The sequence below is a fragment of the Taudactylus pleione genome, unplaced genomic scaffold (assembly GCF_031769625.1).
Source record: "Taudactylus pleione unplaced genomic scaffold, aTauple2 ptg000201l, whole genome shotgun sequence".
NCBI lineage: Eukaryota > Metazoa > Chordata > Amphibia > Anura > Myobatrachidae > Taudactylus > Taudactylus pleione.
Genome location: NW_028284603.1, coordinates 30933617 through 30946326, shown reverse-complemented (window position 1 = coordinate 30946326; position 12710 = coordinate 30933617). Strand labels below are relative to the sequence as shown.

At 40.9% G+C, this 12710-nt stretch overlaps 1 protein-coding gene across 2 annotated transcripts in view; it reads right to left on the bottom strand.

Moving 5' to 3' along the window:
• The window catches only part of USP34 (ubiquitin specific peptidase 34), a 265775-nt gene that overhangs the window by 229535 nt on the left and 23530 nt on the right, over window positions 1-12710 (bottom strand). For both annotated transcript variants that reach the window (XM_088477313.1, XM_088477314.1), the window contains exon 2: window positions 1784-1871. In XM_088477313.1, the coding sequence (XP_088333439.1) occupies window positions 1784-1871 (88 nt within the window). The remainder of the gene's footprint in view (window positions 1-1783; window positions 1872-12710) is intronic.

The following is a 12710-nucleotide window of genomic DNA, read 5'->3' as shown; positions in this document are numbered from 1 at the left end:
ATTAGGCTGAAAAATCAAAACAAACCCATCAGAGACATAGCAAAAACATTAGGTGTGGCCAAATCAACTGTTTGGAACATTTTTAAAAAGAAAGAATGCACCGGAGAGCTTAGCAACACCAAAAGACCCGGAAGACCACAGAAAACAACTGGTGGATGACAGAAGAATTATTTCCCTGGTGAAGAAAAACCCCTTCACAACAGTTGGCCAAACCAAGAACACTCTCCAGAAGGTAGGTGTATATGTGTCAAAGTCAACAATCAAGAGAAGACTTCACAAGAGTGAATATAGAGAGTTCACCACAAGATGTAAACCATTGGTGAGCCACAAAAACAGGAAGACCAGATTAGAGTTTGCCAAACAACATCTAAAAAAGCCATTACAGTTCTGGAACAACATCCCATGGACAGATGAGACAAATATCAACTTGTACCAGAGTGATGGGAGGAGAAGAGCATGGAGAAGGAAAGGAACTGCTCATGATCCAAAACATACCACCTCAGTAGTGAAGCATGGTGGTGGTAGTGTCATGGCGTAGGCATGTATGGCTGCCAATGGAACTGGTTCCCTTGTATTTATTGATGATGTGACTGCTGACAAAAGCAACAGAATGAATTCTGAAGTGTTTCGGGCAATATTACATGCTCATATTCAGTCAAATGCTTCAGAACTCATTGGACAGCGCTTCACAGGGCAGATGGACAATGACTCGAAGCATACTGCAAAAGCAACCAAAGAGTTTTTTTAAGGCTGAAAAGTGGAATGTTATGCAATGGCCAAGTCAATCCCCCGACCTGAATCCGATTGAGCATGCATTTCACTTGATGAAGACAAAACTGAAGGGAAAATTGCCCCAAGAACAAGCAGGAACTGAAGACATTTGCAGTAGAGGCCTGGCAGAGCATCACCAGGGATGAAACCCAGCGTCTGGTGATGTCTATGCGTTCCAGACTTCAGGCTGTAATTGCCTGCAAAGGATTTGCAACAAAGTATTAAAAAGTAAAAGTTAGATTTAGGATTGTTTACTTTGTCCCATTACTTTTGGCCCCTTAAAAAGTGGGAGGCACATATAGAAACCGTTGTAATTCCTATACCGTTCACCTGATTTGGATGTAATTACCCTCAAATGAAATCTGAAAGTCTGCAGTTAAAGCACATCTTGTTTGTTTCATTTCAAAGCCATTGTGGTGGTGAATAGAGGCCAAAATATGAAAATTCTGTCAATGTCCCAATATTTATGCACCTGACTGTATATATGTCCAACAGAAATAATCAGGTGGCACTCCAAGGCTTATGAAAATTAGTGTATTTCAAATTGACGTTTCTGGGTCGTTCACCTTTTCATCACCCCTGATGAAGGGGTGAACGACCCCCAAACGTCAATTTGAAATACACTAATTTTCATTAGACTTGGAGTGCCACCTGATTATTTCTGTTGGATATCGTAAGGGGCATTGCTTCCCGGAGGAAGGCACCCAAGCCAGTCATTTGAAGGTCTCAGCTGCCTGTAGAGTGCCGGTTTTTCGTAAGTGTTATATATATATTATATACTTATACACACATACACAGATTTGTTGCTACTTTTTTAAAGATGTATTTACAATAGGTGGTATTATTGTGGTCATACAACCGACCGCTTTATTTAAAGATACAAGTCATAAATAAGGACATGTAAGCAGATACTGCACAAATGAACTTGGGTGAGCAGGGCTGCTGCAAATATTTTTATATTATTGATCGCAGGGGAGAAAAAAAAAAAACAAGCTATGAAAAGATCCCTCACCTCTGTGTCCAGGAATTAATATAAGCAAATATCTTGAGAGCATGTTCTTTTCTGAGCTGCAATTCATCACTGCCATCTGTGTCTGATACTGCAACAGAAAACAAAATAAACAGTTTAGGGACCAGCTAAATGCTGAAGTGACACACAGGCTTTAAATATTTACACATTTGTAGACTGCAAAATTCTGAATAGAAAAGAGAAATAAAAAAACCACACACATTACGACCTGAAAAATGCATTTAAAAAAAAAAACTACATTTTTACATTTAAATGCCACAATTACAATTTCAGAATGTAGCATAACCAATTGCTCTGACATAATGAGCGCTACTACTAGTACAATGTGGAAGTATTTATAAAACCACATTGCATCAAAAGCACTAAAAAAGCATCAATAAAACACGCTAAACTGCATGTTACTCCTTATCTATTGTTTATCAGCACATGTGCTACTACAGAAGACATCAGTGGTTTTAATAGAAAACTTGATGGTATGATAAACAGCAAGAAAAGACTGGACTTGGGCATCAATATTGCAGTGTTCTTCCCAGGATCAATTTTACGGGTGCTCCACCCGGCATTATCCTGCTGCTCCAGTTTGACGGTCCATGGTGACCGTGCTATTGCAACTAGCAAACACCAATCAGATAACCTTCCCCAGAGCACGCCCTTGGCAGAGCATAACCTGTGTTGCAGTCATGTGACCAATACAGAGCTCAGTCAATAGTGCGCTATTGGCTGAGCGCTTTGTCATATAGCCGCATTGGGGTAGTCCGCTTACATTACTGTCACAGGAACAGTCACAGATCTCGCTCCCATTAGAAATCCCCAGAGTGGCATTTCTGCGATGTTACTGTGACAGGCAGTCACAGAGATCCTTCCCCCGTCTTTAACAGGAACATTGCGGAGAGGGTAGACAGAGAATGCAGACATGCACTGTCTCAGTGTGCATCACTGGACACCATTATATCTGCCATCAACATTTTTCATGATTGTAAAGTATTACACTGCCCCCACCCGGCTACCTCTTAATACCACCCAGCAGGCAACGTTTTCTGGGGATAACACCGTATATAGCATATATAGCCGTGGGTGGTACTTTTAATGGGGAACATCCACTAGGCGATATTGAGCTATTGCACGATTACGACATTGTAATCGTGCAATCGCTCATTAATCATGTCTGAAACAGCCAGCGATGTGCGCTCCCGCTGGGCGTTTCCAACATCAATCATTGCCCGAACTTGCCGATCAATCTGCCGATAACGACAGAATGGCCATGTTCGGGGATGATGGAGGGTGCCTACACTGAACGACTAGTCGTCCAGTGTAGGCACTGCAGGGGATGGGGAACGACGGTACGATTACGATGTTGTAATCGTACTGTCTTTCCCTAGTCGGCATGTGGATGTGTGCGCCTTAAGACTATGTTCTAGAATGCACCATCAGCAAAAGTCAACATAAATTTGTGAAAACAAACTTGTCAAACAAATCTACACTGATTTTATTAGGAAATGTCCATAAAATATAATCAGTAGCCATGTTTCATAGGAGATTACAGTTAACCCAAACTTTTATGCATCAGGTTGCCTAGAATTAATATCAGTAATAAGTTAAAACAATACGTGTAATCAGTGAGAGAGACCTATCTGACAACTTATCGTCAGCAGACAATTTAACGTAAGATAAGCAACTGATATTACAGGCCATAACAAACAACTGACAATACAATGTGATGGAGCATATAATTAATGCTGGGTACACACTTTTTCAATTGCAGGCTGATCGGGTAAAACAGTCCTGATCAGCTGTGCAGTCTGTCCCCAGTGTGACCCCCCGTTGGCCGCGTACACACTGTGCAGACATAGCACAGTGTATACGGGCTTCTATGGCATCGGGAGGTCAAACCAATAAATATTAAACCATACATAAGATGCGACCTCCCGATCCCGAACATTGCAGGAGCGTTAAAAGCCGTTTATCGGCTAACGCTCCTGCATCGGGACAGCATACACACCTATACTATCCAACAGCAGTTCTCTCGATATTGGATAAATGGCCCGATGATTGTATAGGTGTGTACCTAGCTTAAGAAAAGGAGCGACAAGGCATAAAGAGGGAAGTAGCTGGGGCCACAGATGAAGGCATGGTGTGCCGCCTGCTGCCCATCTTATAGCTTCAAAGTTCACATCCAGAGTCTAGTTATCAATGGTTTATATACTCTACAGCTGAGTACACACTGGGCGATATATACCCCCAATAAGTCTGTGAAAATATTTAATGCCACTCCCCGATGCCTTCCTCAAACAGTCCCTGACTTTGTGAAGTGATCCTCACCGCATCTCACAAGTACCCTGTCCCATGCGCAGTGCAACCGTGACACATGTGCTGTGTGATCAATAATCGCTCATCTGAGTAAATATCGGAATAGCGAACATCTCTGATTGAGAGCGAAAGTCACAACCTGATACATCTCTTGGGCACTCTAATCTTCCAAAAGTTTTACACATTACTCTTATTCTAACGTTAGTTAGGGATAGATTTGGCGTGTATGCATACACACTTACCTACTGACTGACAGATATGTCCGGCCACTGAAACCAGTAGTGATGTTGGATCATGCGGCCGGCATACGGGTCTATAGTCCGTGCACACAGGTAGATGTGCAAGATATATTGCATCTGCCATGCTGCACAGCCGATGTGATATATCTGTGAAAGACATCGTTCACAGATATATATCCGGTGTACACACTGGACGATAGCCGGGATGATGTATTATTTGTCAGCTGTACGGACGAAATATCAGCCAGTGCGCGCCCAGCTTACGTCACAAAAAAGTTATTTAATCAAATAAAGATGCCCATCTGTAATAACTTATCAGTAGTCATTTCTAAGTGTTAGAAGCTATTACAAATAAATCTGACAAAGCTGGAAGTAGCTGGGGCCTCCATTGCCCATCGCTGACCTATATATTATATGTCTTGATTTTAGGTAAAGATGTCCTACACATGGGCCAATTTCCAAACTGTCTCCTTTCCAAGGACCATCCATAGTTATTGTCTCAATCATGTTTAATAGTAAAACTAGCCAAAGACACAGTATTCACCCCCACACCTATATCCCTCCCCATGAGAAACAGCTTTGATACTTAATATTTATCAAGACACCATTAAAGTACTTATTTATTTTTCTTTGAATTAAAACCTAGTTTGGTTTAAAAAAATAAAGAAAGAATAATGTGATAAGGTGATATGGATGGCATTTAACAAAAATAAAATGCAGGTACAGGGCACTATAGGAGGTACAGGGCACTATATAAACGATGAACAAAAACTACAAATGCGCGCTCCCGTTTGTAGTTTTCGTTCATCGTCTGAACTTTCTGTCCAACCTGACGATATTAGGTTGGACATGTTCGGGGATGAGGGAGGGAGCCCGACACTGAACGATTTCGTTCATGAAATCGTTTAGTGTTTTGTGCTCAGTGTCATTAACGACACTGAGCACAAACTGCCAGGGACACACGGGACGATGTTCGTTCAGGGAGCATCGTCTCGTGTGTACGCACCTTAAGAGGTAAAGTGTTTGCCAATTCCAGGTTCAGAGCCCAGCTGTGCTACTGCATATGCACGGTCATCAGACCACGCATGTGCGAGTCGATAGAACCAAAGAAGGATCCTTCGGTTGCCTATCATTGAGACTTTTATGTAATGCAGTCCATAGGTTACAATGGCTATAGCCAGTTGAAGATGTTAGCTACCGGGACCAAGTTCCAGAATGCAAAGGTAAATCTGACATTTTAGCATCCCCCGTACAAACTTATGGAAGCTGCTTTTGCGAACTAAAACACGGGACTGCAGCAGATATTTGCTGCGGTCGTCTGTTCATACATTCACAGGATGTTTAAGATTTGAGGATTTCCAGCCAAATTTTTTTTTTTTTTTACAAATTTACCACTTTGTATGGCGTAGAGCAGGGATGGGGAAACCTCAGGTCCGGGGGCCGTAAAAGGCTCCTGGAATCATTTGGTCTGGCCCTCAGAGCTTTTTTCTGCTCGCCTCATCTGGATAGCAGGGTGCCTATAATGGCACCCTGCGGCCAGAAACTATGCAGCATTACCACCTGGAGTGTTCTTAGGACGCTTCAGACGGTCACACCGCTGCCCTTACAGTTCCCCGGAGTATCCTCAGGATGCTCCAGGCATTGCTGTAATCACTGGCGATTGTGCCCCGTCCCAGTGTGGCATCACACAAAGTGGGCATAGCCTGCAACGGGCCCGAGATTAATGTTATATCAAAATGGCCCTTGGAAGAAAACAGGTTCCCCACCTCTGGTGTAGAGAAACATAAAAAGTAACAGATCCTAGTTAATAAATGATTGAATAAAACAAAGTCGGAATCCCCCAGCCCATCACAGCAGATCACTAGATGTTAAATTTAGAAGTATGACATAATAAAACTTAGTGGTAATAATCATTGAAGTGCACACCAGAAAGACAATGGAATGCACTAATGCTGCAGAGTGCTAGCACATTCCTAATACATAACTGTAACGGAGGTCAAGGAGACAACTTCCTGAGGGAGGTAAATTATCCTAAAAATCCCACCAATCGGACCATAATAAACACACAAGAATAATTAAGTGATTACTGTAGTATCTTTTATCTGAAGAAGAAATGACGAGGAATTATTAAAGCAATTAGAAATTCCACAGCTATTAAAAGAAGGGAGCTTCCCCCGTTTTAATTTTAGTTCTCCAATATTTATTGGGCTCGATTCAATTGTACGCAAATTAAATAGTGCCGGGAAGGAGCTCCAGGAGCTATTCAATTCTGCACGCTGTTAGGTCGGAGAATGCCTGTTCTCTCGCCTTAAACGTGGTGTTTAGTCGCGAGAATGGGCATTCTCCGACTAAACTGCCCAGCGCGATGCTGTTTCCGCGGCGCTAAGGGCAGAAGACAGCATTGCGCCTGTACGTTTGTCGGATTTCTGCTCGCTCCCCTAGAAGGATGCAAGAAGAAATCCTTAACAGTGCACAGAATTGAATAGCTCTTCCCGGCGCTATTTAATTTGCGTTCAATTGAACCGAGCCCAATGTATTCCTTTTACTGTCTCTGGGTGCTAGTTGACATTCAAAGAACTAAAGTTTTGCCAAGTGAATATTTTAGCAAACCATTTGGTAATATGCTTGATATAATATACTTTTGCCATTTGAGAGATCTGCAGTTAGCTTGCAATCAATCACACATTCTCTAGAAAACAAATACAGCGTCCAGTGATCTCTACGCTGTGCCACCAAGTTACCATCAGATCATGGTGTTTGCAACAAGTTTTCTCCGTCCTGCCCATGTGATCATCATAGGCAGCATGGTATATCCCAATAACCTTGGTGCCATTCTTAAATGTTATTTTCTTGGAAGTATAAGCTCCAATAAAGATTGTTTTACCTAAAGTGTGCATTTCACCAGAATATTATTTTTCTTAAAAATTGACAAATTTTTAGGTCACTAGAATATTGAACACCCCTCCCCTGTGGAAAAAAAAAAAAAAAAACAGCTGCTTTATGTTGTCTTATAGATAAACTAGAGACTCCCATTCTCCTGCATTTGTACAAATATGGTTTCTTTCTTCAGTTTCTTTAGGTCTTCTCATTAAAATAAGGGGTGTTTTTTAAGAGTAATAAGGCATCTGAAATAAACCATTAATATAGAAAACGGTGGTATTGTATACATTCATTTAAATGGAGGAGGAGAGGGACCAGTAAAAATTAAATACAAACACCTTTAAAATGAAGAAAAATGCAGAGTGTTGACAACTTTGGATCTGTAAAACTTCCTTTGGCAGAAAAGAGAATTACGTTTAGGTTCTAAAGCTTTGTGGTTCTGAAGAATGGGCATCATTGTGAGAGTCTGACCATCAAGGTTGTGGGTTAGAATTACAGGATGGAAGTGGCACCAAGATAGAGCAATCGGATGAGGCCTAGTCCACCACACTTGGCCTCACTAAGCTCTCAAAGGATAATCTGCAAATACCAAACTAAAGGGCAATTAAAGTGACTTTGCTACTTTGATCCAACTACAATGGTTTTTATATAACAGATGTTGAAGCTGGTACATTTTGGGTACAGCTGTTTTTATATTCCACAGACCTAAAAAGGGGACATCAGCGAAGGTCACAATATTTTGCCCCTAAGGATAGGTAAGGGTTCCAATGCTATAGCATCACCATCACCTCATGCCTCTAAAGACATTGAAGTTCATCGAGAGACAGCTCTGGCTTCTAATGTGGAAGGAGTAGAGTGTAAGAATTACATTTTAAGAGGTAGTTAAGGGCCTAAAAGAATAATTTTCACGTGAAAAACAAAACATAGTAGCAGACATTAACATTGATCTGTCCTCATTCAGTAAACACACAGAAGAACTGCAAAAGATGGACAAAACACAACAGTTTGAAAGCAGAGGTCTTATAATACTGGGATTCACAACATCCCGAAGGACAGTGGATTTCTACAGTTCAGAGCCTAAACTCAAACATATGTTTGTCTACTTAGTCCATAGCTTCCATTACCAGTAAATTCTCAGAGATGTAATTTATTACTGCACCCTATGGGACGTCCTGAGCTGCCAAGGGACATATCTGCTGCCTGCACAGCTCCATACACATTTTTATGAGAAGTCACGGTTGCAATTAGCTGAAGAGCTGACCGCAACAAATATCCAAGAGCTTAGACAACCAGTCATCTCCAGGACCATAGATATAAATACAAGCGGGAATGTATGAACATTCCATGTGGGAAGCAAACAGTTATCCCTAGGAGAGAACCCCTATGAGATCTAAAATGTACATCCAAGTCCAGACAATCCAGCCCAAACGCTCTCCTTTCAGGGAAATGGTCTGCTTCACAAGGTCATCAGTCATAGTTACAGACTCATTTGCTGTGCATGAATGGAAGTTGCAGATGCTTTCAACATTTTTAAACAAAATAGATGGCTGGTTTACAGTAGTCACAAAAAGTCTCCGCAAGATTAGGAAACATTTCAGATTTTTCAGAAAGTGCTCATTTATATAATAAATCAACAGCGATCTGTCCTGTCTCCATAATGCACCATGAGAACGGTGGCACATAATGCAGACAGAGTGAGGGGACAGACCAGGAGAGGAGGACTGGAAATGAGGTGAGTATGGTAGGTGGTGACTCCACAATTGCTACTATTCTTCATATGATCTCTCAAGCCTGGATCTAGTTGCTCTATGTAAACAAAATATCAGAGGAAAGCGTTAATGCAGCACTAAAAAGTACAAAAGCCATTGACGGCCCCTGGCCTAGATGGTTTACTGATGTTTTTAATAAAACCACATCTAAGGTCTTATTCTCATTTAGTGCAGATTTGTAATAAAACCATACAAGGAAGTAATTTTAACCCTGATACAATGCGTACAAAATTAACTAATCTCCAAACCAGATAGGAACCATCCAAAATGATTTAACTACACACCCATTACCTTCGTGAATATAGATTTAAACATTACTGCTTAAATATTGAGCAACTAACAACCTTTTGTTGTCTAGTGTGGCAATTTTTTTTAGTGGGATTTTTTCTATTAAGGCAAACACTGGGTAATGCATATAGACCCATTTATATTATTCACATTACAAGAATCTATATAATCTTCTCATTGGACGTGGAGAAGGGCTTTGATAGAATATCTTGGTCCTTCATGCTGGTAGTACTAAAGGAGTTTGGCCTAAGAAGTGAGTTTCTTTGAAATAGTTGGAGCTCAGTGTTTACTACCTTAACACTAAATTACTATTCAGTATATAGTAGTGACCATTACAAGAGAATATAAATCAACTGTGTTCAGACCAACTTTCACCTTTAATCAACAGATATTTTATGGATCATGGATTTGCAGGAAATGCTGCTAAAATGACCACCCTCTTCCCCATGCAAAGTACTTGGGAGGTATTCTGCGGCCTAAAAACCCACCAAAACCTCTGATTTACTCTAACTTAGCCTTGTGCATTTTTTGCGTGCATGAGACTAATCTGAGTGCCTAGTTCCCATGGTGCACTGATGGTGATCAGCTGCGGGAAGTTGCTTATAATGGTGACGCTTAAATCAGACTGCCGTACCACAATGCCATGCTATCAAGCATTCAGTGCATCATGCATCAGATAAGAAATGTGTTCACACCACCTTTCTCCTGAAAAGCATAGAAGCAGATCATACAGAGCAGAGAAACAGCAGAACTGCCCAAGAAGTGGTAAGTGAGGAAAAGGGGGACAGTGAAGCGAGAAATCAATATAGGAGGATGAAAAATAAAGTATGGGGGGTGATGAGGCAATGAGGAGGCATGTGAGAAGGCAAAATGTGAGACATAATTGAACTCCCTCTAGAAACTTTGCATATGTCCGTGCCCTCAACCTCCACATGCACCAGCCGCTTATTCTGCTTACACCACATATTGATTTCCAGTATTTACAACTAGACAAAAAAAAAAAACTTGTGAACTCCAGCGGTACCTAAATCAGTCTCAGTAGAGACCAACAGAGCTTCCATTATAGACTCACATTTTCAACATGGGCAAATGGAAAAAGTAATCAGCACTGGCTTTAAAAGAAAAAAGCCCTAACATCACCCCGACCATAAAAACATTATAGGATAGGAACAAATTTTCAAAATGGACACTGTAAGCTGGCCTTCTAGTCACTTTGCCTGCCTATTACAACAGGCCAATAAGGCCCTGTTTCCACACTTCATTGTGATCATCTTTCTGCAATAACATTGCAGCCTATTACCACTCTTGACTAGAACATTGTTCAAATCATCTGCAGAAGCCATACACACATCTGTACTTTTTATTTTTGAATCATTCCATGTGTGTTTCTGCCAGAGGAAAATTAAATAGTGCATCAAATTGAATCAAGGCAATGTTTACAATGCTCCAAACACAAATCAAATTTTGCTGAACACATTTTGGTACCTGCACTAAAAAGGCATATGATGCTCCATAAATACCCCACAGAGCAAAGAGCCAAGGACTGATTTCCACTGTACAACTGTTTCCAGCTGATGAAGCCATTTGTAGCTGCCACAAAAAAGAAAAGACATCCAACAGGGTTGTACCTATAGTCAAAACAATGCTGTGGTCTCAGATGGCAGGAAGAAATAGCAAGTGCTTGGAAGTTTGGAATTCCCCAACTTGATTTTCATTCATTACTATTTTTTGTCTTTTAAAGTTGTATTGCGTATCCCAAGAAATTAAGGGTGATGTTATACAAATTTGAGTATACAGCTATGCAAAACATTGACATAAGTACCCACAAACAATGGGTAAAATGAAACAAAGACTCTCTTATATAGGTAAAGTAGTAATTGTGTTTGTAAATACAAGTTACAAAGAATTATAAAGTAGTTTGACCTCCCAAGAGAACAGATGTGCCATTTGTACTAAATGTTTTGCTAAGTGTGGAGTATTTGAGGACTAGACAACACAGGTCCTTTGTTCTACATTATTTATTTTTATACAACTATTTACTGTGCCAGCTAATTCTATCATTTACTGTGCCTGTATATTGTAACAGTTTGGACTCAAGTTTAATGATGCATACACACGGGACAATTAAAACGCTCTGTATGAGCGATATCAATCATATCGTTAATATAGTGAATTTTTTGGTCCCTTTAAACCCACCAACGACCTGCGATGCGCGGGCACAAATGGTCGATAATGATATCATCCATTGCCCATGCATACAGGCCAACCTGGTTGATATCGACCAGGTTACTATAGGGACCCGTGATCAACACGGGTCGTTGGCAGTCACTGCTGGGTTGGTGGTGTGCTGGATGATCGAGATCGTTCAGCGATATCATTATCGCTGATAGTCGTCCCGTGTGTATGCACCATAAGAACATACTATGAAATGTTGACAGTTCTTTGTAATTGTACATAACCCTAGAATTTTAGGCTTGGGGGAAGGTAGTGGAACTATCTTAATGGTATTGTTCTCCAAAGAATCCATATTATCATATTTATTTAACTATCAAAATGTCTCAAAGTGCTTATGGCAAATGCATATTAACAATAGAGATTCAAAATGGCAGAAATGGTGGGTTAACAGTCTAATACCACTTTCACATCGTAAACCCGGCTCCGACTCTGGGTTTTAAAGCCAGGTCGGATTTGGCTGCGACCAGTCAGACCCATTTCACACTGCACCTTCGACCTGGGTTATTGCCAGGTTGGCCCCATTCACACTGAACCCGGGTCTGCCTGTAGAATCCTATGGAAGTCATTAAAAAATTACTTTTTCAGGCTCGCAAAGATAAGATCACAAAAAGGAACACACGGGAGGGGCGGGGACTGCTCACAGCATTGCAGAAATTATGGCTGATTGATTACCACTGTGTAGCCCTGAGTTCATGAGTGTTTGTGCTTTATTGCTGTTTGATTCAGCCAGTGAGAGCATGATGCAGCTTCTGGCAGCATAGTGTACAGTTCACTTCATTATTCTAAATTAGCCATCACTGTAATGACAGTAGTAGTAGTAGTAGTAGTAGTAGTAATAACCCCCTTCAGACTGCTGCCTCTGCTGTTGTCTGCAGTGTGTTGCCTTGGTGTCTGGCTGCTGACATCACCAAGTGAGAACCTAGGAACATCCAATCAGCGTTGAATTGCGTATTTGTGACAGCAACTTTAGGTAATGTTATCACAGGAACTAAGAGGAGTTTGGAGTCTGATATTTTAGCAGTGTGATGGTGACCAAATCAGGAGTTAGCTGTATTGATGTCATACTAAAATAATGTTTTCCTTTGGAGATATAAGCAGCTGAATTTAAATTTTTACACGACAGATTTTTTTTTTAGTCTACTATGGCTTCTTGCTGAGAAAAAAGTAAAAAGGAATAAAGTCTTGGGGCTT